Source organism: Scatophagus argus, chromosome 1 (assembly GCF_020382885.2).
Source record: "Scatophagus argus isolate fScaArg1 chromosome 1, fScaArg1.pri, whole genome shotgun sequence".
Lineage (NCBI taxonomy): Eukaryota > Metazoa > Chordata > Actinopteri > Scatophagidae > Scatophagus > Scatophagus argus.
This window is the reverse complement of record NC_058493.1, coordinates 13,920,514-13,942,095: the sequence shown is the minus strand read 5'-3', so window position 1 is coordinate 13,942,095 and position 21,582 is coordinate 13,920,514. Positions and strand designations below refer to the sequence as shown.

Here is a 21,582-nt window from a genome sequence, read left to right as displayed (position 1 = left end):
GCATGTATGAGTAAAAAAGGGACAGAGGTGGAGACAGATTCCACATCTGTTAGCCTGTTGATTACGGAAGAGCGGAAAGTCACCGAAGGAAGATAAGGAAATTTCCTCTACCACACTGTTGAGGTGCTCTTGAGCAAAGCAGCGTGCTCCAAGGAAAGTGCACTGACTTTACACATGTTGTTCGGTTTGCCTGTCACAGAGAGTACTGCTTGGTCTGTGAACACAGTTGTATAGCATCGTCTGCGGTTGTGGAGGAAGTTTTTTGGAAGGTGATAAAGAAAATTAAGAAATAAGTGTGAATTTAGAAGGTAGGAGGAATGATGAAGGTTGCATCGTGGGAAATATTAGATCCAGTGTTTTAGGAAATAAAAGTCAGGTATCTCGGCCACTTTTGCATCAGTTCTGAACATTTCAGCCATTAAATCTTTCTTCTTTGAGTCCAGAAACTGTATGGACATGCAGTGATGATATGGAGTACCCTTTTAATAATACAAAGCAGGGATTCTCCTGTTATCTACAGACTAACACACTGAGCATTAACTCCAAAGTCTGTGGTTTGCATGTCCTGCAGAAGTTTGTTGCATCTCTCTCCTCTAAGGGAGGGAGATTCCCTGCAGAAGTAATAATTCAATGGGGCTCCTTACCCGATAAAGTAAATGTGTTTACTACAAAAAAACAAAAACAACATCCCATCATAAAGACTATAAAAGTTTCACATTTTTAATGCCAGCCAAAAGCTGATCAAGTAAAACCTCTGTTTCCTACTACTAAAAATGATTTAAAATCTGACTTTTTACCTGTCATTCATTCACTAAAGTAAACCCCCATACTCCACTCCTGGAAGAGAAAAACCTGTTTAACAGTAACTCTCCACATTGTCACCACAGTATGTGAAGTATGCAATAAGCATGAATCATAAGCATAAAGTCTCTGACATCAAACAGCCTCTGAGCACTGGATTCACAGAGGCTCGGGATACTTTGTTGTATGTTTAACATGTTGTATGTGTACATAAACTCACCTCCTCTGTTGCTGTATATTTCTACTGTCCCATAGCCATCGAGTCCAAACACAGGAAATACATGGCAGGTAACTCTGTGCCTTCAGACTGGGAGAGAAACCTTTGGCTGAGGGCAAAACTGGTTTTACAACTCTTCAAATGAATGCATTGCAGTCTGGTAAGACGGGGAACGATCGAGAGAGAAAAGAAAGGAAAAGAGAGAGACAGAGAGTTGGTTAATACAAGTAGAAATTCTGGTCCACAAGGTCAAAGCAATATTTACTCTATTGCTTCCCTCCATATGCCCGGAAAGCTCTGCATATTTCCCTTTTCTTTCCCCTTCATTCTTATCGGTCATACAATGTCAGCCATGTCGTAGTTTGTTTACATTTATGACGATGACTAACATCCAAAGGAATTTTCTTCAGGAGCTGGTATTTTTTAAGAAAGGAAAACTATTATTAGAAACTATTATGCAAGTTTCATTTTAGGGATCCAATGTGACTCAGATAAAAAATGAAGGAAATGTTAAGACTTAGCAGACAGGTGGCAGGCACAGGACAAAGCACTGCTCACGTCACTGTGAAGGTGTTGATTTAATTCCCTTTCTGAAGTTGGGAGATTCACATCAAAAGTGTTGAGCACAGTTTATTAGAAAATATAGTCCTAAAATACCAAGTATTCAGTTGCTTCAATTTAGTAAAAACACCAAGACCTACATTCAAAATCCCACCTATAGGCAAAAAAATGTAGGTATTAGCAGCAAAATATACTTAAAGTATGTACTCATTCTGCAGAAGCAGACCCCTGTGACTGATCAGCTGATCAGTCCATCAGCATCGTACTGTTACAGCTGTTTTGAACTAGCTGGGAAAGGACTGTAGAACCTGAAGACATCTAAAATGTCACAATAGCCTCCTATTACACACTGCTTTTCTTGTAAGGATCACAAGCCAGAAAGTTTAATAACTTCTGGTTTAAATTTTCAGTTTCTAATCATGCAGTTTGCATAAAAGTAAAAAACATCAAAAGTACTGGTGACATGACAGACAATGTGGTGGAGTAAAAATCTTCCTCTGATTGAAGTGGGGCATACAACAAAGTTGCTTACAATGGAACAAAAGTGCCTTAAAAGTACTTGAGAACATGTAATTAGTTACTTTCCACTACTGCCAAACACACAGAAGTCAATGTTCAGCAGTTGTGAAACATGCCAGGTTAGTCTGTGTAGCTGTCAGACTGAGTGTAAATCTGTAACTCTCCCGTCTGCACACCTTCACTGCACATGACTGACCAGAACAGCTTTGAAACGACACCACCATCCAACTAACATCAGGTTTTAACTACAAAGCATTTCCAGTACAAACAGGCAGTCGGCGTGTTGCAGGCTTATCAGACACACAGCCATCCAGTCACAGTGCCATTCTCACATTCTCACGCCGCCTCAAGGGTCCTCTCAGTCTGTCTCCCACATATGGAACAATGCAGAGCATTAAAAATTCATAAGCTTTTCATCTGGAGAGCAGACATTCAGTATCTGTCTGTCCCAGTCGTGCCCATGCTGGAATCCCAAACGCTTTCCTGACTGGCTGTCCTCCGCAACTCCAAAGGACAGAGGACAGTGGCTTTCCTCACAAAGCTGTCGCTGCAGCACAGAGACACTTTTGTTTGTTGGGGGTTGCCAGTAATTTTGCATTGTGGCCCGAAAATTATATTTTATTCAACAGGCCCAAGACCCTCTCAGACGACGCAAAGCCAGCCACCCATTCACAGTGAATAGTTTAGTCATGAGAGCATGTTGGGTGAGCTTCACAACAACTTTCTCGCCTTGCAACCCCCTAACCACCCGACAATATGAATTTCACACTCCCAACAAGCAGGTGAAGTCAACAGCAACTGACCTCTGAGCTGAGCTGTGGAAAAATGGTTTTTGATTTGAGGACTGTGTGGTTGAGACCAGTAGCAGAACGCAAATTCGTTTTGGTAAGCATATGAGGAAAACCAGCAGAGAAAAGTTCGAATCCGTAAAGACTGGACTTTCCTGAGGTGACAGTACTTGTTGAGACTTTTGGAGCTGTTATGCTGTCGGTGGCAAAATATCTAAAGATGTTGCTCTCACTCTCAAGTATCCATGTTCCAGGAGCACCATCAGTTAAAAATCATAAGTGATTATATCAACTTCACAGATTTGTTCCTTGCAAGGTTTAAAACAGTCAAATAGCGATCTTGTCTTGTGGCTTTTCTTCAGGCGCCTTCTTCCCATCTGTTTGTATATCATATACTTTGGATATGACCATGTTATGTAATGTGGAATTTCATTCTTTATTCTGAAGAACGCACTTAGCGTTGCAGTACCAAAGCTCTTAATGACATCTGTGGAAAAACTTTCTGAGACAGTGGTTCTCAATCTTTTCCTGGCATGCCACCCTTCAGAAGCGGGAAAAAGGTACCCCAGATAATTTGGAAGACGTTAACCCCCACAGACAAAACATATCAAAGCAAACACCTAATACATGTGGCACTTTATTTACAAACTGCATCTGTAAAGAACAAAATTATTTTTGAGAGCATAAAATTGGTAACTGACTTATAGAGTCCACTTTGGAAAACTGTGAAAAAACAATGGAAAAGTGTCTCAGAAATTGCAATGAACAAGAGAATATAACTTCTGTGAAAAATATATATCTATTTGTCATAAAATGTGGGCTAAGTGTGTAAAAGAGTATAAAGACAACTTTATTTCATTTTACCCTCAGTTAAGTCAAGGTAATAATATTTGATTAACAAAATTAATAAAAAGCAGTACTGGAAGGGCACTGGATTGCATTTTATAAGCAAAGGACTGTTTGAAGCACGAAAGTTAAATCAAAATAAAGATACAGTATATAGTCACCAAATTCCCCCTTTAGAGAATTGCCGCAGTTCCCACCTCCCTGTTCTTTTATACAAAATGTACATTATATATAAGTTGGCGCTCCATTACAAAATGGATGTTTTACAAACAGTATATAGCTACGTTGATATTTAATATATCCATATATACTTTATTTTTACAATAAATCAACTTTTCTGCAAGTGAGCCTACTTATCAAATGATTGATGAAAGCTTGTTATAACTGCAGGAAATCAGATTTCTGCATTTTTCTCTGCTGTGCTCTACTCTACTGCTGATTGCTCTATATTTAGCGCATACTCACTGGTTATGATCTGGCATTTAACTAAAAAACAAAACAAAAAAAACAAAAAAGATAAAAAATTATACAAAATTATATAAATCTATGAAAAGGCCCATAAAAAGTGAGCTTGTAACTACAAAAACCTACAAAAACTGGGAGTAGCATCGGGTCAAAGTCTGCCAAAATGCTTCCAAAAAGAAGTCCTTGTCCTCTGTTAATTGTTAGTTACTGCTTTCTGTTGGGATGCAGTGATGCAGACTACAGACATTACTATTGTTCCGCTCTTCACCTGCTGCCGCTTTTAGGCCACAGGCCTCTCTGAACGTCTTTCAGGCAAGCTGGCTGACAGGTCCCTGATTCAAATCTCTCTGTGGCTGGAAGGAGAGACTCACTCCATCCTTGACTGCTGCCGTTCTGAGCTGGAGGCATCCCCTTATTTTTAAGCGAGGGACTTAGGCTTTGGGCTTTTCTATTAAACCAAAGTGAAGGCTGGATCATCGGCAGACCTGCTGCACTTGATTGATTAGATCTCCAAACCGATCAAAGAGCCCCTCTACCCAAGCACCGTTCTGCAGACACTTCTGTACTGTCTCCTCCTGTCCCAGGTCCCCTGCCTGCACCCGCAGGGACGCGATCTAGAGAGCAGAAGATTCATCAGAAGTTAGTTAAACCTGCAAATCATCAAAGAGTAAAATCTACACTAACTTAGCACTGATTTAAACAAGCTAGCACAGCAAGCATGCACGACAATGTCTCACCTCGTCCTTACACATGAGGTACGTATGATACTTGTAGTGCTGCAAAGAGTGGTACAGAGAGAACCACTGGGTTCTCTGCTGGTCCACTGTGTACTCCTAGAAAGGGAAAAAGACAAGTCTTAAAGTGCTTTTCAAAGACATTTGAAAACACGGCAGGGAAGGGCACAGTGGCTTCAGGGCTCAGCAGAATAAAGGAATGAGTGAGAAAAACAAAACAGTGACACCGTGCCCCCTGCTGGACATATACTGACATCACAGTGAAGCATCATCTTGTCTTACCTGTGGCACTTTATTAGGCATCTTGTAGGGCTTCATGGTTTTCTTGTTGTAGGCCAACCCACTGAGACGTACCTTAAAGGCCGGGGTTTCCCCGTCCTTCTTCAGTTCAGTCACCACTGAAATCTCAGGAAAATTGTCTAGAGCCGTCTGAAGACACAGAATGGGAGAGCTACTTAGGTTCACACACCACAATCAAGGTCCAGGACCTTTGATTTTCTCTTAGTCACCAAAGCAGATCCAAAGTTTATTTGTAAACCTGCCTGTAAAGGGTTTGAGAGTGAAAATGATGCTCACAAACTAAAAAGGCGCCACTGCACATTAACTCAATACTGAAGTATTGAAGAAGAAAGAAAGAAAAACTGAAGAAGAAAAATGAGACTTTCTCTGCTTTTGTATTTTGGATTAACATAGTTGATTTTTGTATAAAGCAGAAGGCATCTGAACAAATAAAATTCTATAATTACTTTTAGGAAACAAGTATTCCAATGAGAGAACTCAGACCAACCAATTAATTTGCGGTTTTGAAAACACACCCACCTTTAGCACCTGCCCTATGTGTAGTTTGTGAAGCAGACGTTTCCTGTTGTCAGTGATCATCCCATCCACTCTTTTCATATGTGGCAGCAGTAACTCATCTGAAACAAGACAGGTTAGCAAGGTAACACAGATGAAATCTACAATCTGGCTCACCTAAACCCAGTTTTTACGTTTTTTTTCCCCATTCAGATTTTGGTCTGCTATTAAGAAATAGCTCCGTGTGAAGAAAGTCTAATCACTCACCGTTCGCCCTCTCAAGTGCTGTCATCACGTCTTCGTCTAAGGCAATACTGATGAGCAGTTCCACAAAGCTCTTGAAGGTTTCCTTCATGGTTCGTGTGTTGAGGAGTCGTGAAGTGAACGGCACTGGAGGGTTTAATTCTGCGTGGAGGGCGAGAGTGAGAAGAGATTTAGACTACAATTATATTCAAACTAGATTCAATCAGACAAGTCAACAGGCTTCCTCACCATCATCTTCACCGCCTTCTTCTGCAGATGATCCAGAGGCAGGGAACTCCTCCTTCCATTTCCTCCTTTTCTTAGGCGGGGGCTCTGCCCTGGGCTTGGGTTGTTTGGGCCGTGGCTTTTGGCTTTGGGAGACTGAGGAAGGGGCAGCTGTCAAGCCCAGCAAAGTTTTCACCTGAGCTCCCCTGGGTGGTGATACAAAAAAAGAGTCACAGAACTGAAAAGTTGTGCTTTTAAAAATACTTGAATTAGTTGATTAGTTATTGTACCTCAGAGAGTTCATAGGCTTGCAGCGTGGCTTCCGACTACAAACTCGTACATACTCCCTTTTGTTAACGGTGTCCAAGAATTTCACATATACCCTCTGATACATGGCCTTGGCATCTCCAAAATATCCAAGATACTACATACACAAAGAAAAACCTGTTACCAGAAAAATGATCACAATTTCTTCTGAGCATACTGACCAATCTGCTTTTACTTACACTGTTAGTGGCTGAGAAGACTCTCTTTCCATCTCTCAACTCTGGCACAAATTTCTGCAGGAGAGCCTTCTGGACTTTCCAGATGGCTGGAGGTTCACTGCCTGCTTGCATTGTCACCTGGACACATGCAGAACAGGCTTCAGTATGAAGTACCAGTTACCATATAAGACTCTTCAGCAGTGAGATCACATATGACTATCCTCCTACAATTTTGGTTTGAACACCTTAGGTTTTACATGAAAAGTGATGTGTGGCACCATCAGCAACAGATATTTCTTTAAAAAATGCTAATGCTACTACACTGCCATAAGGTGTTTTTTTTATGAATCATCAAATTCAACATTAATAACAAGTATCCTTATCCATATAACAACGTTTTCAAATATTCATAATCTATTCATGTGTCCAGGATGCACCTTCAAGATTTCGATATCCTCATTCCTGACGACAAACTCGTCTCTCTCCCGGTACATCCCCTCCCCACCGCTGTCTGACAGCTCCTCGTCTGTCAGTCCCTCAATGGCCACACTCATTAACTGTACAGCCAACAGGTCCGACGGAGTCTCTTTGGACTCCTCTTTGGCTGCAAATGCAGGCCCACCCGAGATGACATTTGAAGGTGTTGTCTGTGTTGGAGTGATGACCGGCGACATGCAGGCTTTGGTGACAGTGTGTGACACAGTAGGAACTTGGCCTGGCTTCATCATGGAACCAGGTACCTGATTATCTGGAGAAGCGTTGGAAAAATATGAATAAGTTGATGAAAAACACTTTAAGAAAGAAAAATTAAATTAACAGCTAGACAATGCATATCATCATGGCATCTTACTAAATGTATAACACATAAAGCTATTACTGATGTCTCAAATATGATAAAGCTTAAAAAAGCAAGGAGAAATACGCTGACGCTGTTTAATATTGTTGCATGACATCCCTCAGGGAAGAATACTAGCTAACATGAGAGACAACATGTTACATAGGTTTAGTGCTAGATTAAAACATATGTGATATGCGCTTCGACCTTACATAGTACCAACAACCAGAACCATCTTAATCATAGTAGCAGCTTGTTCCCAATTTCCCTGCTTTGCAATACACTGTCAACTGAGTTTCCTGTGACACTGTAATTGGGGTCTGGACAAACTTTAACTGTAACTACAGCTTGGCACTGAATTTCAATACTGCTTTGGTACAGACTCGAGGTACTGCAGCTTACTTGCTTTTTCTTTCAGTTCTGTTTTCCCAATACCTGCGCTCCTACACTCTGCTGCACACACCTCTGCTTGCCCTGCCCACCTCCTTCTGTTTCTCTCTCCCTGTCAGCTTTAGTTACTTTCTTAACCAGCAGGATGTTTAAAAGATTTCCAATTGCAAATTGTGTTTTGGATTTTTCCCACCAGCGTTCCAGTTTCACAACAGCAGTTGAGCTGTGTGTGGAAGCAGCTTGTTGTTAATGATGCAACCTATGAAAACGATCAAATACAGCATGGTACAGAATGAGTTAGAGTTAGAGAGAGAGAGAGAGAGAGAGAGAGCAGGGGGGGTTACAAGATATCCACTATATAGACAAAAGTATTAAGTCACCTGACCATTACACCAACAGGGCCTGTAATGACATCACATTCTAAATACACAGACAGATTTGCAGCTATATCAGCCTCCACTCTTCTGGGAAGGCTTTCCACAAGAGTGTTTCTGTGGGAATTTTAACCCCTTCATGCAGTAGAGAAACAGTGAGACCAGGCACTGGTGTTGGACCAATAGGCCTGGCTTGCAATCTCTGTTCCAGTTCATACCAAAGGTGTTTGGATGGGGTTGAGGTCAGGGCTCTGTGTGGGCCAATCAAGTTCTTCCACACTAAACTCATCCAGCCATGTCTTTATGGAACTATCTTTGTGCACTGGGACACAGTCATGCTGGAATAGAAAAGGGCCTTCCCAAAACTGTTGCCACAAAGTTGGAAGCACAGCATTGTCCAAACTGTCTTGGTATGCTGAAGCATTAAGACTGCCCTTCACTGGAAGTAAAGGGCTGAGCCTAATCCCTGAAAAATGGACCCATAAAGAGGTGTGTCTGGAAATTTTTGTCTATATAGTGTATTGGCAGCTCTTTACAAAATTATATGTATAGTTACCTGTCCTGGTTTTCCGATCTGAAGACTCATCCAGAGCTGAAAGCGCTGAGCTGATGCTGTTCCTCAGGGCCAGGTTCTTCCCAGTGTTCTCCTCTTCATCTGAGCTGAATGACGGCAGCGTCTCTAAGTTCTTTTGCAAGTCTTCATCCAGACGTTTCTGTTGAGAGCTCACACCTTGACTCTCCTGGGGAATCAAGGGCCCGCTCAGAGTCTGCACTTTGGGAGGCAAAGCAGGCAAAGTACATGGCAGTGGCTTGGATGAGGTGCAGGGCTTTCTCGGGCGACTAAATGTTCGTGCAGGACTTGGAGAGTATTGCTGTTTGGGGCCAGATTTGATAAAGTCGAGGAAGGAGCCAATGAAGCCCGTTTTGACCTCTGGCTGTTTCTCTTCCACTTCACGGATCTTCTGCCTGATTCTCTCCTGCTGCGGACAACCGTCATATACACTCTGTGAGGAGGATGGCGAGCCGATGTCACTACCCCTGGAGTTTTGTCGCTTTGCCTGCCCACTGCGCTTGACTGGTCTGGCCTGTCCACTATCCTCCTCTGGCCCACCTGCTTTGGTGAAGGACTTGGAGCGAGCCTTCTTTTTGGGAAAGTCCTCACCGCTTGGACATTCCATGAGGCCATCCTCTGTTTTAATACACTTTGCGTTCCCTTTGATCCTGTTGTGGAGACCTGAGGGGTCATACACCTGCTCCGTTAAGTGATAGTCATTCTCAGAGCTCCCTCCATTGCCATTTGTGTCCAGCTCAGAACTGCTGTTGTGGTGAACAGACTGACCCTGACAGTCCGTGGCCATCTGAGATCCATTTAGTGTCATGGTCATGGTGTGAGAGTTAGTGTTGGTGATGATTGGATGTTGTGCTGAAGAGAAACTAGGTGACATGTGCCTTATATCCACAGTCTGGAAGTGACCCTTGGAATCAACTGGGCTTGCCATCACTGCCATTTCAGCCTCAGCAGAGGATGTAGCTTTGACAAAGTCTTGTGGCGTAACACCACAAGCTGCTACCGTGGCAGCCAGGATGTCATCAACATTTGACAAAATATTTCGGTCATCAGCAAGTAGCATGGAGTCGGGGAAGCAAATGGAGTTTAGAGAGAAGTGGTTTTTGGCATCACTTGGTTGCTGATTTGCTGACTGGCTGTAGTCATGTTTAGAGGAATCAGAGCACCCTGAGCTCTGTTCGGACACTACTGTGCCCTGCTGATTCTGGGTTTCGGTGACACTGGGACCCAGCAATTCCCGATCCATGTGAAGATACTGCACATGAGCAGGGGCCAGATCTTGAACCGGCTGGATACCTTGCACTGATACTACCTTTGAAGAGTTTTGACCATGGTGGACAAGGGGCTGCTGCAGCAGAATCATCTGGCTTTGATCGACGAGAACCTGAGTGCTGGGGACAGTGACGAACTGGGTGTGGGCTGATGGGGCCTGGCTCTGGGAAAGACTGTGATTCTGGTGATTTTGTTGCTGTGGTTCAGGAGATTTAAGATGAAGAGAGTGCTGCTTGAGCTGCTCTGAGCTAAGGGGTACATGCGAAGATATAATGCTGGAATTTGTAGTTTTCGTGTTGGCAGTTTCCTGACCATTGGTACTGCTTAGATGAATGAGCTGCTGGCTCACAGAACCCAACCTTTCTCCTTTTTCCTCTGCTGCGTTTGTATGACTCAGTCCCATGAGCTGGTCATCAGAACGTGAATTGCTTCGGATAACGCTTTGTGTTTTATGAGGATCATCCATTTTTGAAACAACATAAATGACATTGTTGTGAGCAGACATGTTGTTAGCTGCAACAGAAGCCTCCATAGATAGCTGCTGAAGAGAATCCATGTCCTGAATGGGAATCTCTTCAAGTTTATGTTTGCCATATGTTGGTTTTATTGAGGATCTGGCGTTATTTTGTAAGGCTTGAGCAGTTGAAGAGTAGGTAGGCAACGGCGCAGACAAAACATATTTTTGGGGGTGTGTCTGTCCGTGGGACAATGTGTCGTGTGTTTTACCTCCCAATGAGGCCTCCATCAGGGTGTAGTCCTGTGCAGAATTTGATGTGGGCAGACTCCGCACACATGTGGGTGGGTAAGAGGTGTTAAGGGACTGGTTAATAGATTGTCCTGTGGTATAATTCTGAGACAGTGTCACTGAGACTTGACCCTGTGACTGAGATGTAAAAGTCACATTTGGGGCACCCTGAGAGTGGGATGTGGGGTAGGTCTCAGAGAGATTCCCCTGACACAAGCCCTGGATCTGGCCTCCGTAGTGGATCTCCTGCTCCTGGCTGAGCCCAGGACTAGAGGAGTAAACAAGAGTCTGACTAACAGATGCCACATTGTCAGACTGACTTGAGATGGAAGGCAGAGTCTTGTAAAGGGGGGAGAGTTTATCTGAGGTGGAATGGGAGGGCTGTGACTGAGTGTGCGGGGTCATGTATGTTTGAGACAGACTGCTGGACATTAGGCTAGATAGCTGGATTGCCTGCTGATTAGCAATCACTGAATTCTGCTTCTGCCCTGGGGAGGAATAATGTTCAGGAGAGGCTTTTGTATGGTTCTGAGAGTGCTCATGACTCTCTTCACCCCCAGCAGGGTGTGGAGCTAGTTTGGAAGAGCAGTCTTTAGGCTTCGGCAAAGAAATGGACGAATAAGCTTGAGTTACCGAGTCTGTTTTGGGTTGTGGAGCATGACTGACCCCTTGAGAGGAATCTGCTCCTGTAGGAGGGCTACAAGACACTGGGGTCTGACGGGGCAGATCCTGCTCGTAGGACACATCCACCTCGCTGCTAGAGCCAAAGTACCCCTGTAAGGAGTGCTCTGAACTGGGCAATTGCTCAGAGGCTGTGTGGCTGCTGGAAGGCCGCTGGTGGTGTTTGATCACACTACATTCACGCTGAAGAGCTCTTTCAATAGAGCCTGAGAAAACGGTGGCCCCATAGGGCTGGGGGGCACCAGGAGGAGCAGGCAGGGCAGAGGGCAGCAGACTGAACTGTGGTTGTAGGAGGTGAGGAGCTGACTCCTGGGCTGAACGGTAGGTAGAGGACTGGACAGGCAGAGCCGAACCCAAAGTGGGTGCAGAGAGATGGTTGAAGGCCAATGCAGTGGGAAGCACACTCTGGCTTGATTTGATATGGAGGAGGGAGTCATGGTGAGAGAAGAGGCCATTGGTGGAAGTGCTGAAGGCAGGATCCTGGAGAGCCAAGGAAGGGTTGGTAGCATAACTCCTGGAAGGGTAGGCAACAACGTGCTGATAGGATGACAGAGCAGCAGGAGAGGGGAAAGTGGCAGTAGAAGGCAGGGCACCAGTCAAATACAACTCTGTAGTGGAGGAGTTGGTACCTACATTGCAGAGGACAGACAATAAAAGGACAAGACAGGCAAAATTAAGGCATATAATCCAAGCATAATAAATCAAACATGTTACGCAATAGCTAAAAATTGTGGTAAACTTAACAAGAATTACGGCTTTAAGGTAGTATGCCTCTGCAACCAAGCAAGTTGCAGTTTACAATAGTCCAGAGTCATATAATATAGGCTATGTAGTGATGACTTGTATGATACAATCACACAAGTCACGTACGATTTTAGTCAAAGATTTCCAGTGGCAAACAGGATGTCTTTGTTTAGACACATTTACAAAGGAGTACAGAGGGCTGATAGAGTGGTTCATCACATGGTGCAACTGCAATCACCTGAGGCCCAGTATCAGCAAAACCAATGAGCTTAAGGTGAACTACTGCTGTACTTCTATTAGCGTGTTAGTTCATAGAGAATAACAAAACAGAGTCAGTGAGGTTACAGCGACCTTTCACTGAAAAATTTCAAAAAGTTCATCCTTGACTCCAAGTGGACAAGCTGGCTAAATAGGTGATGTGTAATTAAAAGACTGACTGAGTGGATATGTTCTCACCAGCAGACCACGATGGGGGTCTGAAAGGAGGAAGCAGTGAGGCACTGACAGGACCAGCCTGAAGGCTCCTAGACTCCATTGCTGAAAGGAAGCTCATGATTGAGGTATCAGAAGTATTACTGCTTGAGTCAAGTGCTGTTGACAGTCAAAAAAAGGAAAAGAAGGATAACCAGAGAAATGAGCAGCAGAGTTAATACAATTTTATGTGCCAAGTAAATAAAAGCCTTAAAATGGTTACTTCAACCAAACTGCTAAAATTCTGTAAAAGTTGGTCTATAATATCTGCTCATGCAGTATTAGTTTTATTAGTTAAAGTTTGAAATATCTGGTCTGAGATTTCTGCCACCACCCCTAAAGTGGAAAGAATTTAGTTTGTGGCACTCAAAGTATTTAAAAAATGTAAAAAAAAAAAAAAACATGGCAGAAATGAGAAACTGCCTCAGTTGTGAGTTTTTGAAATATAATTTTTCAATGGTTTGAGTGCTACAAACAAAATTCCATTTACATCTGCCATTTTAATTGATGGCAAATGCAACCAGGGGGATAGCTTCAAGAAGTACATACATAAAACCAAAAATGTATACATGACAACTAGGTACTGCCACATGAGTTTCAAAGCAAGTTTGTTACAGTTGGTGTGACCTGACTCTCTAAAAACAATGTGGCCGGCATTCACAACTCACCTGCTGCAGCAGGAAGGTGTGATGTAGTGTAAGTGGGAAGCTGGTGGGTGGATGTGTAGCTTTGCCGCTGGAGGAGGTCTGCATCAAGGTGTGCTGCACCATAACTGGAACTGCATCAACAAACACAAACATGAAAATTATCATCTTCACAAGCTGTGGTAAAGCACCCACCTACGTACGACTCAAGAAAATTACTTCTCTTGACACACAGCATGGGTGTTCTCAAACATTAATTCTGTTGGGTCTTGGCTATTATCATATCCACTAAAGTGACAAATTCAGTGCACCCACAAACCAAAGATTTGCAGAAAGTAACTCTATGAAGCATGCTTTCAAAAAAATGCACAATATAATTCAACATAATGCCTACATTTGCCCAATGCATTATCCATTTCAACTAGTTCTTGAATTATTTTACCACAGTTGCAAGGGCTCATGCAGCCACTGCCTGTCACAGAAGAGAGTCAGGCAGACAGGCGAATTAGCTGTACAAAACACAGCACCTCTTTTGGGCTACTAGAAATATGAATAAAAAAGCAGGGCATCAATTTATCCTGAAAAGAAGAACCTTTTGATGTTAGTACAAAAAAGGCAAAGAAAGAATGGAAGAAAGAAAGAAAACAGTTTACTGACACTTTGCATCTTTTCAAATGAGTACAGATAAGTTGCAGGCGAACTGGCAAGTAACCATCTATCAGGAGTAGGGATGCACAATACCATTTTTTTTATAACCAAGTACAAGTACTTACATTTGGGTACTTATCAATACTAAGCACCAATATGAGTACTATCAATCACCATCACTTAACAATGTGAATTTATTGTGGAAAAGTTAAACATCAGTCCTCTGCTGAGCTGTGAGATTGCTGAGGAGCTCATATGCAAACCTAAAAACCCAAGAGTGCACTTCCGCTCGATGACTGTAGTACGTAGTATGTGGTGCTCCGGCAGGTCTGCACGTCTTTATGGAGTCAATTTAACAGCACAGCTTGCTCTACTTTTGTCATTGTCACTTATCTTAAAATATCTTCTGACTGTTGGCATCGCTCTCGTCCACAAAGCTGTTCATCCTAACTGACAAGAGGTTAACGTACAAGAGCACACTATGTGACCAATACCCGATACCTGATAACAGTACTGGTGCATCCTTGCTTAGACAGGCAATGAACTTCGTAGTTCTTCTTTCTTAAAATGTGAATGACTGAAACTGAAAAAGTGGCTTGTGGATCCAGCGGTCCAAAACCAAAAAAACGATTACTGTACTTGGTGTGACGTATTATGATAAAATTCGCTGCAGGTAATTAGAAAAAGGTTTAATATCCTACTTATGACTTCACTTTCTCAGGGAGAGAAAATTCATAGGAAACAGAAATAAAATCAGAGGTAATCAGATGCAGCCAGCCTGATCCAGCATGCGCCCTTTTTGCTAAGAGGTAAACATCTGTGGAAGAACACAGAGGTGAGACAGACTTGACCGCCTCCTTTTCTGGTCCCTTCAACAGACATGTACATTAAGTTGATGTAACATATAACTAAGCAACCAAGCACAATACACACTCCCTGCTACATATTCTATATGTATATAAGATCATAATGTTCCATTTTTGTTGACTTGATTAACTAGATAGGTGTTAATTAAACTGCATGTTTACTTCTGAGGGTACTTGGGGATGGTGCTGTACTGGACTACATTACAATGAAATGTGTTTTTAATCTTTTCTCCCTCCCTGTGTTTGTAAATAGGGTGGGCTAAACACTGAAAACACCTCTCAACATAATGCAGTCCAGCACAACATCACTGCAAACTAGAACCTCAGCAATAAACATAGGGCTTTTCAAAAGTAGCATTTATAGCTACGCTGTAGTCTTGGGTTACATTACAGTGTTCAGGTGTACTTAATAAAGTCTGTAAAGTTTGATCGTAGTTGCTCATGTGGTTTACCTGAGCAAATGTCTATCAATTCATCAGTGTCTATTTCTCAGCCAACTCGACAACCACAAACCCCTGCTATTAGGGTCAAATTGATTTGACACAAGAGAAAGGAGTAATCCTACCACTTCTGAACCTCTAATCTGCCCATCCATGATATGTTTTAGGAGTTTAGTAATTACAGTCAACTGATGATCAAAACTGTAGAATGTTTTGTTTCTTTCTGCAGTCAAATGTGTTGCATGTTTTACTTTATCTGCTCCAGATTAACTCCTCATACTTTAAGGAAGGTTTCAGAAAGGTTTCTGGAGTGCTGCTGTTGAGCACAATCTGAACTATTTGTAGCAGACACCAGAACTTTGTCATTAGGGATGATCTCTACCGGTAAATTAAGAGCACTAGCTTTACAACTTTAGCAGGTTTTGCGGTTACCATTACTCTACTTTATAAAATATACAGTTACAGTACTCAAGTTCGCAATGGACCACTACTCTGACGAATAAAATAATGACCAGTGTGTATCGATTCCGACACGTCGCCTCTTAGCTCCTAGGTAACAACACCAATAAGTTAGCTATGAACCACCAAATCTCAAGTACCATAACTGACATGACTAGCATTGGTGGCTAAATTAGTTACCTATCTTGACTTGGCTTTGGCCAACACTTGAGGGTCAAGAAAACAGACCGATGAAATGCTAAGACAGTCTTGCTTAGCAGGTTTTGCTGCAGAATAAAATTAATTCCTGTCTGGTTTGTACTGGGTTAACTCTGTACATGGCCACGCTGAGGATACGGTGCGCTAGCGATAACTAGCAAGGTGGGTTACGGTAACAAACAGCTGTGAAACCACTGACAAGTCAAAACGTCCACAACTCCGACCCAGTAACGAAATTTCTCTAATTCCTCCAGTGCTCCAGACAACAACAAGGTCCTCCGAACTTTGCACAACCAGCAAAGCTAGGCCCTCCATCACCGAAATTTCCTTCGGAAGGTGCCCTCTCCCTCATCTTTTACCTTGGCTTGACACTAGCTGTGCTGCGGTCATAGGCCCAAGAAGCTACGGTCTGTGCTGGTGGAGCCAGCGCGTCCGCAAAGCTGGAGGTCGGGTAGTTCCTGTCCATCATCCGGTGAAAGATTCACTTCCCCGACGGAGCTTCGTGGAGCAGCGGACACACATCGTAGCAGCCCGGGTCCGACCCACAGACCGACCGACCGACCGACCGATCAGGGCAGGCAGTCCCGTCAGAGCGCTGAAGAATCAGCAAAGCCGCCGTGAAGCTGTGCTATATCCTGGATAAAAGAGTACCTTTTGCCTTCTGAGTGATTCTGTTAGTTGTTGTTTATCTCCCGTCATGGAGAGCCGTGTAAGTCCTGCATGGTTTCACGTACCCATGTTAGTTTATTTCCCAAGATGCACTGCAGACTTTGGCTGGAAGTTTTGTATTTTTCCTTTCTGCCATGTAAAAGTTCGGTTGCATATTTCACATCTGCATGAGACACGAAAACTTTTTATACTCTTTCATGGAACCCCAAAATCCATATATAAAGCGAGTTGATATAGCCTGACACCAAATTAAATCAAAAGTATTCGAATAATGCACAGATATCACATAATATTGTTTTATACTGTCATTTAACAACCAGTGAATAATTGATAATTAATAATTAATACACGTTAATTAAAAAAGTACAATTTTGTATTAAGAATATATAAATAGGAAAAAAGTACAACTTCTTAGTATTCACATCTGAGGTCAAAGAGTCAAAGACATTTATTTCATTTCATTTCAGTTTTCTATAAATCCAAATGTTGTGGAAATAAGTAATACTTTTAATTCTGGGGATGTTGACCTTTCGTCTGTACACCTTATGATGTGAACTATATTGTTTCAATAAGTCAAAGGAAAAACTTTAACATATGTTTCATACGGTACAACAGACATGTTCAAATCTGGCTGAGTGTCACAAAATGATCATAATTGTTTTGTCTAAAATCTTTACAGTTTTAATCTAATATGACTGACAAAACCCTCAAATCTGATCATATCTCTCTGAATCTGAAGTGAGAGACTACAGAGCCATCGTATACACCGACAACCTCACACACACACACACACACACACTTTGACAACTGAAAGATGAGACAAAATAATTAAAATATCCATTTTATTTAAAACATCTATAAAAGACTTTCATTTCAAGTGGTTATGCTTCTGATCAGCTTCAATAAAGTTAGCCCCGGTTAATTCTAATAATGCGATGAAACTTTGGAATTGGTCATTTCCAGCAATATAAAAAAACTAACTTACGTGTTTGTGCATCATCTAATGAAAACAAGACATCAGCTTCCAACAGACTTGTATGATCTTCTTTCAGATTACAGTGAAGTGAAAGTCTGTTCCAGACATGCTGGACAAACTGTTGTGCTGCCACATTCTGTTGGCATATTATCTCATGTTTTCTCTCATCTATAAGTTTCTTATATAATATAAAAATCTGTGGAAATGTAAAATGTTGTAAAACAGCCCCTGAAGAGCCTCCGCCTCCAACAATTTATAGTATATCTATTAGTTAACCACACTGTAGATACGGAAAGTAAAAATGACTTCACATATCAGAAGAGCATTCTCATTAGTTAACGACTCAAACATGGATGTCCTTACACATTAGAACTTTATAAAGCAAAAAGAAAATCTGCACATTAAAAAAGGGAATCTTAACACAGTTAGCTGGTAGACCAGAACATCAGAAACACTTGTAAAAGCATTAAGCTTAAAAGTTTTCTTGAATATATTAATAATATTAACCATTGTGCCATTAATATCAGTTTTGTTCAACTGTCTTTCCTTCCGAAGGACACAGGAAGCTGTATGACAACACAAACTCAAGCCTGTCTCTCTTCAATTGCAATTAATACTTACTGTGTAAAGAAATACAATCCCACACAAACATAAAGCAACTGCTCCCTAAATTAAAATCTCTTATGTCCAACACATTACTGATTCTTCATTTTCGTTCAGACAAAGAGCGGCAAACTGGGTGCAGCTGGGTAAAGCTTATTCAGCACAGGGTTGGGGTTATATTACGAATCATAATCACCTCTGTGAAGCTAGTTAATAGAGGCTTCCATAAAACTACATTTTGGCACAAACAGGTAAGGAACGTGGAGCTCAAAGTTCGCATGATTGCCCTTGTTATGGAAAAGGTACACCAACAGACCATAAAGATTAGAAATGTTTGAGTGGAGAAAAAGATGTGACAAAAGGCACATGTCACTGTTTTAAATATTGTGTTGATGAAGAAAAACAAACAAAAAAAAGGTATAAAATCTAAAACAGAGCAGCACAGTGTAAATGTTCGCTGTAAATCATCTGCTTAACATGACAGACATGCTGATGTTGTCCTGGAGGTGCTACCGCTGAATACTTCCGTGTTGGGAGCTAAAACCAAAACATAAGAAAAAATGTTAGTGAAATATGAATCATTTTCCTGTCTGCTGACTGCATTATGGCTTGTACGTGTACACAAGAAAAACCTGAAAAGTGAGTTATGACACAGCTACAAGCGCATATGAAAATAACAAAAATACCCGGGATAGGGAGGAGGTGGGGCGTCATGTTGTCCACTTCTAGCGACTGCCTGCTCATAGGATGGCAGTCCTAAGGTTTCGTTTTCCTCCATAGGGGGTGGGGGCACAGGTTGTAATGACGCCTCCTCTAGCCGCCGCATTATTAGAGAAGCATTACTCCTCCTCGATCGCACCCGCATGGAGCTGTGGTAGACATATTTATCTTGTCAGTCATATGTGACTCACTTAATGACTTCACATATTAAGGTTTTATTCTTGTTATACAACTGTGCATAAGACATCATATTTTTAAAAACAAGTAGTCATATACTGTTAGAAGAGGTGCTGAGGTTAAACAGTTACATTACTCAATAGCTGCAACCTTAAACGGGTAAAAGCAATACAAGAACAGCATTACATTATACTGTAAAAACCTGAGTTGCTGTAGTCAGCATATGAAAATATCCAGAACTCTGAAATATTTCATTTTTATTACATGTAGGTTCACTTTGTTCAACTACCAGGGCCTACCCTCCAAAGACCCTCTCCCTCACCTTGCACGGCTTAAGTCATCCTTGCATTTGCCTTGACAGAAATACCAGACCAGTAGGATAATAATAACAATGGCCACTCCACCAGCGATCAGTCCCACCAAAAGAGATGTCACATCAACCCGGCCGCGCTTGTCCTTATCTGTGGATCATCAGCAACCACAGTGAGAAACTGGACGGCACTGACCTTGTTTGACAATGGCAGTGTGTGTGTGTGTGTGTGTGTGTGTGTGTGTACATCCCACAATTGGAGTTTGAGTAAGCAGTTCTAGCAATGATTTTCATAGCTATGCACGCTCTGAAGACAGGTGGTGGAACAGGTTTTGAAAGCACGGATGACATAATTGCTACAGGGAATAAACAGGTGTTCCTAAATACATACCCAATACCACACTACTCTCTTATGTATGATTACATAAATTTAAAATTATCTACTTAGTCACAAACTTGGATAGTTAAGTGTCTGCGTCTCCATCTTACCTGCAGTGTATGCCTTCCAAAAAGCATCCTGCAAATAAAAACAAGCAGAAAAAAACCGGTATAGTGAAGTCTGCTGTAAGCCCCCCTGCCTCCACTCATGAAGTGATTTCAGCGAGCAGCCGGCTGAAATGCATCACTTAACTGTAGCCGGGATGTTCTCAAAGACCTCCCTTGCCTCCTCGTAATTGCAGACTTCTTCATAACATTCCCTCTCCAGATTTCCAGGAACGAAAATCTCAAAGTCAAACCGGTTGAACAGCAGATGGCGACCCAGGAACGAATTTGCGCCCCCCTCATCGACAAACACTATCCAAACAGATGAGTAACAGGAAACTGATCAGTGGGGGGATGTAAAGTCGACGCAAATGTACTCACTCACTAAAATGTCTCACCTTCTTGGTCTTGTGGTCCTTCATGTGACGACAGTAACCTTCTGGTACAGACCGTCTCTCCACACGACAGGAGATGAAGGAGTATGATCAGATGGAACAACATGGTCAAACGTACACCTGCGGGTGGGGCATCAATTGAGGGCAGAGTTTACCTTCTGTTAACAACGAGCCCCGCGTCTTCACACAACAATATATACGATTTTCTGTAGCCAACCAGCAACGGATATCTCCTATTCTACATTACCTGTGATGAAAAGTCGCACATAATGGTGGGCACAGTCCAGCATCGAATGAAACCTATCTAGAGGAGCGGTACAGGTACGTGTCCAAGCCTCGACGCTGATAAGATGAATCAGGAAACGTTCAGTGATAGTCACAAACAACGGCTGTGTCTGACAGCTTCCTCAAAAAAGTTTAAACGAAAGCGGTGCTGCTCCCCGAAGAACCAGAAGACAATTCCACTAGGTTGAAAAATTAAAAAAAAAAAAAGTTTTGTTTACTCCCAACATACGCGGCCTGAGCTCTGCCTGAACTACCTGCGCAGACCCAACTAATCGATCACGTTTACCTGGATAGTATGATTAAGGTATGAAAACAAAAGTGGACGCTAGGTGGCGGCTGAAACCACGAAAGAGAAAGTATTTAGAGCAAGTCCTTTCACACTGACGTTTAAACAGGATTAGGCCACACATACATCATCTGACTGATGACTGTGTGTCAGATGCTACAGCTGTGGAGTCGACTCCTCCCCACCTCAAATCATCTCAAGGCTTGTAGGCCATCAGACGTAATGCTGCTCATGTATTTTTTAACTTTATTTAATTATGGCAATTCATGATATTTGTTCTGAACAAGAGCAGCAACTAAGTGTCTGAAATAGAAAGGAAATAAGGCATTTCTTTGTGTTTAACAGGACTAAATGAATACAGTCCTACAAAAAAAAATGCATTAATGTTTCTTTTAAAGGCTTTTTAGCACATCAGCTCTCAAAAATATATCCATTTTATCAGCTTAATGCTGCGGCGTTTACACGGTACATTTTGACACTAACTTTTAAATGGGACTAACCTGTAATAGGTGTAGTGGGCGCATTAACACTATATAATTTGCATTTTTCCCGTTTCAGAAACTGGCATCATGGTTTCATGACATATGCGGTGTCATGACCTCAAGTAAGTTTCAGTTAAATCTTTTTAAAATGACCCTTTAAAGAAGTAAATGCCATATTTTAG

At 42.1% G+C, this 21,582-nt stretch overlaps 2 protein-coding genes across 2 annotated transcripts; both read right to left on the bottom strand.

The window, feature by feature from the left end:
* Positions 1–3,505: 3,505 nt before the first annotated feature.
* qser1 (glutamine and serine rich 1) lies at positions 3,506–16,786 on the bottom strand. Its single transcript, XM_046384908.1, has 13 exons — positions 16,374–16,786; positions 13,428–13,537; positions 12,745–12,879; positions 8,835–12,173; positions 7,117–7,427; positions 6,701–6,817; positions 6,485–6,618; positions 6,219–6,400; positions 5,994–6,131; positions 5,751–5,848; positions 5,214–5,360; positions 4,935–5,030; positions 3,506–4,811 (listed from the first exon to the last, which is right to left on the bottom strand). Exons 1-13 carry the CDS (start codon positions 16,481–16,483, stop codon positions 4,671–4,673), a joined length of 5,058 nt encoding a protein of 1,685 aa, XP_046240864.1. The 5' UTR covers positions 16,484–16,786; the 3' UTR covers positions 3,506–4,670.
* A 722-nt stretch (positions 16,787–17,508) lies between these two features.
* On the bottom strand, positions 17,509–20,996 carry prrg4 (proline rich Gla (G-carboxyglutamic acid) 4 (transmembrane)). Its single transcript, XM_046384894.1, has 7 exons — positions 20,595–20,996; positions 20,351–20,467; positions 20,101–20,264; positions 19,959–19,986; positions 19,482–19,620; positions 18,949–19,131; positions 17,509–18,799 (listed from the first exon to the last, which is right to left on the bottom strand). The coding sequence occupies exons 1-7, from the start codon at positions 20,635–20,637 to the stop codon at positions 18,772–18,774; spliced, it is 702 nt and encodes a 233-aa protein (XP_046240850.1). The 5' UTR covers positions 20,638–20,996; the 3' UTR covers positions 17,509–18,771.
* Between the last annotated feature and the right edge of the window lie 586 nt (positions 20,997–21,582).

Coding starts and splice junctions, on each gene's coding strand:
- prrg4 (XM_046384894.1), bottom strand. CDS start 20,637: ATGCTGGACTGTGCCCACCATTATGTGCGACTTTTCATCACAG. Junction 20,468..20,594: donor TGTGCGACTTTTCATCACAG/GTAATGTAGAAT, acceptor CCCCACCCGCAG/GTGTACGTTTGACCATGTTG. Junction 19,621..19,958: donor TTGGAAGGCATACACTGCAG/GTAAGATGGAGA, acceptor GATGATCCACAG/ATAAGGACAAGCGCGGCCGG.
- qser1 (XM_046384908.1), bottom strand. CDS start 16,483: ATGATGGACAGGAACTACCCGACCTCCAGCTTTGCGGACGCGCTGGCT. Junction 6,818..7,116: donor AGGATATCGAAATCTTGAAG/GTGCATCCTGGA, acceptor GCATGTGTCCAG/GTGACAATGCAAGCAGGCAG. Junction 5,849..5,993: donor AGCACTTGAGAGGGCGAACG/GTGAGTGATTAG, acceptor GTCTTGTTTCAG/ATGAGTTACTGCTGCCACAT.